The 4,607-nt window shown below is 39.1% G+C and overlaps 1 protein-coding gene across 1 annotated transcript; it reads right to left on the bottom strand.

The window, feature by feature from the left end:
* Positions 1 to 418: 418 nt before the first annotated feature.
* OR2K2 (olfactory receptor family 2 subfamily K member 2) lies at positions 419 to 3,768 on the bottom strand. The gene is made up of 2 exons (XM_015117112.3): positions 3,639 to 3,768; positions 419 to 1,672 (listed from the first exon to the last, which is right to left on the bottom strand). The coding sequence occupies exon 2, from the start codon at positions 1,621 to 1,623 to the stop codon at positions 673 to 675; it is 951 nt and encodes a 316-aa protein (XP_014972598.3). The 5' UTR covers positions 1,624 to 1,672; positions 3,639 to 3,768; the 3' UTR covers positions 419 to 672.
* Positions 3,769 to 4,607: the final 839 nt, after the last annotated feature.

Below are 4,607 nucleotides of genomic sequence, written 5' to 3'. Positions count from 1 at the left end.
CATCCAATGAAGAAAAAAGAAAAGCATGAATGAAAAAGACTTAATTAGTATATGAGTAGTATACTGGCATAAAAGCAGATACAATTTGCATCTTTATGTGCTTAGAAAAGCAAGGCTGGCAAGTGGAAAAATCAAGTAGGCATCATTGAATGCCTTACTCAGGGAGATACGGAGTTTTAATGAGGAGTCTGGAATAATGAAGGGTAATTAGAGAGCCACCCCCATGTGGTAAAACAAGGTCTGGCCAAGAAATCGGAAGGATGTCGTAGTCCCAGTTCTACAGTTGTGTGATGTTGAGCTAGTCTTTTATATTTTTAAATTCTGTTTTCTCACTTGCACAATCAAGGCCAGTCTTTATTTGTTTCTTTATGCTCCCACCTCATTTGAGAAAGGGTTAAAGCACAGAAGATACACAAGATTTCTTCTGGAGCAAACATTTGATGACTCTATAACTCAAAACCTCACAACCGCAAAACACAAAAAGGAAATATTAACAAATGCAAATTGAAACCTACTATTGTTAATAGGCAATCACTCTGTGTACGCATCTCATAATTATGAAATTATATAGAGGTAAGATCCGATCAGAGTTCTAAGAGGTTGTATGTTGTCTAGAATTTCTCTGGTGAGCTCTGCCAGGGGCACATCTCTGGTAAAACCATAGGGACCCAATCAGAGATGTTCGTGTGTTTGATGCAATGGTATTTTGCCCAGCAGTTTCTTCATAGCATCTTTGACTTCCTTGTTTCTTAAACTGTAAATTACGGGGTTCAACATAGGGGTAAGCACTCCATAAAGCAACGAGATGATTTTGTCTATTTTTTGTGCCTTTGATGAAGAAGGCTTTAGGTACATAGAGAGGGCAGCCCCATAATACAAGATCACCACAGTCAAATGGGCGCCACAGGTAGAAAAAGCCTTGTTTCTTCCTTCTGCTGAGCTGATTCTCAGAATAGTGGAAAGGATGAAGATGTAAGAGATGCAAATTAAGAGCATTGGAATTGGCAAGAGGAGAATGCTGACCACCAGCATGATCGTGTTCACAAGCAATGAACTTGTGCAAGCTAACTTTAGCACCGCCAGAATTTCGCACGTGAAGTGATCGATGAGATTCCCACAGAGGGGTATCTGCAGAGCTAAACTGGTTTCCAGCAGGGCAGTTAGGCAACCCGTCACCCAGGAGACCGTGGCCATCCGTGCACAGACGCACCTGTTCATGATGATGGAGTATCTCAGCGGGTTGCAAATGGCCACATAACGGTCATATGCCATCACGGCCAGGAGTACACACTCTGTGGAGCCCATGGCAAGGGACAGATACATCTGTACAGCACACCCAGAAAGGATAATGGTTTTCTGAGATGACAGCAAGTTCACCAGCAAAGTAGGAATAGAGGCAGATGTGTAACAAATATCCATGAAAGAGAGATTTCCAAGGAATAAGTACATAGGGGTTTTAAGGCGTGAATCTAGGATGGTGATTAAAATAAGAGTGCTGTTGCCCAAGAGGGTTGCCAGATACATTACAAGGCTGAAGACGAAGAGAACCACCTCTAACCTTGGGTACTGGGAAAATCCCTCCAAGAAAAAAATGCTCCAAATGGTGAAGTTTTCTCTTTCCATTTTCTTTCTTTCATCTATATTTATTCCAGTATTACTCCCTTCATTTAACCTGAGGACATAAAGAAATGAATAAAGTGTGAATAAAGTTAGGAAATACTCTCAAACATTTTCACTATTATTATAAATGCAATTTTACTACAAGAAATGACAGGACAGTGTGTTTATTGATGTAAGGGGGGAAGCAGGTTTGATCTATATAAGTTGATTCTTCCACAACAAAATTTAGAAAACAGCAAATTTGAAAAAAACAATATACATATTTAATACTTGAATCTGAGCTCCTAAACCTATCCTTAGCACGCAGTAGGTCTTTAATAAAGATTTGAAAGTGACTGAATGAGGAAAAATATGAATGTACATTGAAGAAGTTATTGAGCTCAAATCAGAAAAGTAATGCAGATAAGTGAGAAAAGAAATGTACAATATGTACATTGTACATTTAATGTACAATAAAATGTACAATAAAAAGCAATATTGATCTTCACTAAAAGAAGAGGAGGAACCTTGAAAGAAACAAATAAATTTTAGGCCGGGCACAGTGGCTCATGCCTGTAATCCCAGCACTTTGGGAGGCGGAGGCGGGTGGATTGCTTGAGCTCAGGAGTTAGACCAGCCTGGGCAATATGATGGTGAAATCCTACGAAAAATACAAAAATTAGCCAGATGTGGTGGCACACGTCTGTGGTCTCAGCTACTCAGGAGGCTGAGGCTGAGACAGGGAGGCAGAGGTTGCAGTAAGCCGAGATTGCGCCACTGCACTCCAGCCTGGGTGACAGTGAGACTCTGTCTCAAAAAAAAAAAAACAAAAATTAAACCAACTTCATATGCGGAGGCACTGGGTCTAAATGAACTCTACCCTTTCCAGCTAACAGTTTGGGGGGCTGTACACTGGTTTCAAAAAGGACTACAATGTAGTCAATGCTCGAAGCATTGTAGATACTAATTTGTGATTATATTTAAGAGCCAGCTTATGTCACACAATTTAATACTAACACATTTAATACTAATACATCCACTGTACAATTTCATTCATTGTTGAGACCCATATCTTTGTGAGTGTGTGAAGAGTTCTAAAAATTATAGCCAGGCAATACATGAAAACCCATATATACAGGAAATGCAGAAACTAAATTCCCTTGGAAGATTACCATAAGATCTCTTTGAAAATAAGATTACAGGCTGGGCGCGGTTGCTCACGCCTGTAATGCCAGCGCTTTGGGAGGCCGAGGCGGGCAGATCACAAGGTCAGGAGATCAAGACCATCCTGGCTAACACGGTGAAACCCCGTCTCTACTAAAAATACAAAAAATTAGCGGGGCATGGTGGTGGGCGCCTGTAGTCCCAGCTACTTGGGAGGCTGAGGCAGGAGAATGGCGTCAACCCGGGAGGCAGAGCTTGCAGTGAGTGGAGATCGTGCCACTGCACTCCAGCCTGGGCAACAGAGCGAGACTCCATCTCAAAAAAAAAAAAAAAAAAAAAAAAAAAGATTACAGAGCACATAGTTATAAATAAGAACACTGGAATTGGCAAGAGAAGAATGTTGACCACCGTCATGATCATATCCATGAGCAGCGAACTTGTGCAAACTAACTTTAGCACCGCCAGAATTTCACTTGTGATCAATGAGATTCCCACAGAGGGATCGCTGCAGGGCAAAACTAGTTTCTAGCAGGGCAGCCAGAAACAAAGCATTATTTTTTTTCTTACATTTGACATTATTAACAAAAAATTACTACAGAAAACTTACCTTGCTTCTTCACTCATATTGCCTTTTAATAAACCTTCAACCGTTTTCTTTCTCCACTGAGTCTTTCGTATTTTCAAATACAAATGTCCTTAAACATTGCTTTCATCTTACAAATTTCTCTGCCAAGTTTTAGATTTAATAGATTTCTCTAATAATAAAAAATTATTAGATTATTATAAAGCATTACTTCGAAGAAGCTTAATTTTTGTGCCACTGTTAAGACTAACAAGCATAAAAGTTTTTAAATGAAAAAAATCAGCCCAGTTACCTGAGATCTGATCTTTTCTGTTATTTAAAAAGTATTTAGTAGTAGCCAAGAAGAATTGGCCCTCCCATCTGAATTCCCTGTCACCGACTTCAAATAAAATGTTGTTTTATGATGCACTTCATAAAGTTAACTATGTCCAAGAAATAATAAATTAATTCACTTTTTAAAATGTTAAATGTTATGTAGAAAACAATAGTGCAATTCATTTCTTTCAAAATTGTTAACTCTTACTGCCATAACTAAAAATATCAAAAGATAGCAACTGAAATATTAGGCAAATTTAAATCATTTGTTGTTTTGGGGGAATACCTGTTGTCCCTGAACAATTTAGAGTTCAGCAGTTAAAATATACAGAGGTTTGAAACTTCAGATCCTTCAGGGATATTGTCCCAAAGATCCAATTATATCAAACTTTTAAAAAGTCAAATAGAGAGTGAACCACACAGTTCCTCCAAAATACTTTGGAAAACTCAGAAAACAAAGTTTTCTATTTGCTTTCTTCTTGTCAATCCTTAGCTATGTCAAGATTTTTTTATGAATGATTTCAGTGTAGAATACTTAACAGAATACAGAGAAAAGATGTCCCTAAAATACATTTTGTGCAATTGTGAATTTAATTCCTGGTTTTCAGAAATTAGGGAAAGAACATTTACTTTTTAAAGCCGCAGAGAAATCACTGACTGCCCCAACAAGTGATCAGAAATGTTATTCAGTATACCCATACTGAGAGGATTGCAAAGCAATGAAACCTCGGTAGTAATGGGCACGTCCTAGATCTTTGTTTTGTTTTTGAGACAGGGTCTGGCTGTGTCACCCAGGCTGGAGTGCAGTAGCATGATCTTGGCTGAGTGCAGTAGCATGATCTTGGCTCACTGCAACCACCGCCTCCCAGGTTCAAGGGATTCTCCTGCCTCAACCTCCTGAGTAGCTGGGACTACAGGCATGTGCCACCACGCTGGGCTAATTTTT

The sequence above is a fragment of the Macaca mulatta genome, chromosome 15 (genome assembly GCF_049350105.2).
Source record: "Macaca mulatta isolate MMU2019108-1 chromosome 15, T2T-MMU8v2.0, whole genome shotgun sequence".
Lineage (NCBI taxonomy): Eukaryota > Metazoa > Chordata > Mammalia > Primates > Cercopithecidae > Macaca > Macaca mulatta.
The sequence above is the reverse complement of the archived record's forward strand: the minus strand, read 5'-3'. Positions and strand labels throughout refer to the sequence as shown.

Coding starts and splice junctions, on each gene's coding strand:
- OR2K2 (XM_015117112.3), bottom strand. CDS start 1,623: ATGGAAAGAGAAAACTTCACCATTTGGAGCATTTTTTTCTTGGAGGGA.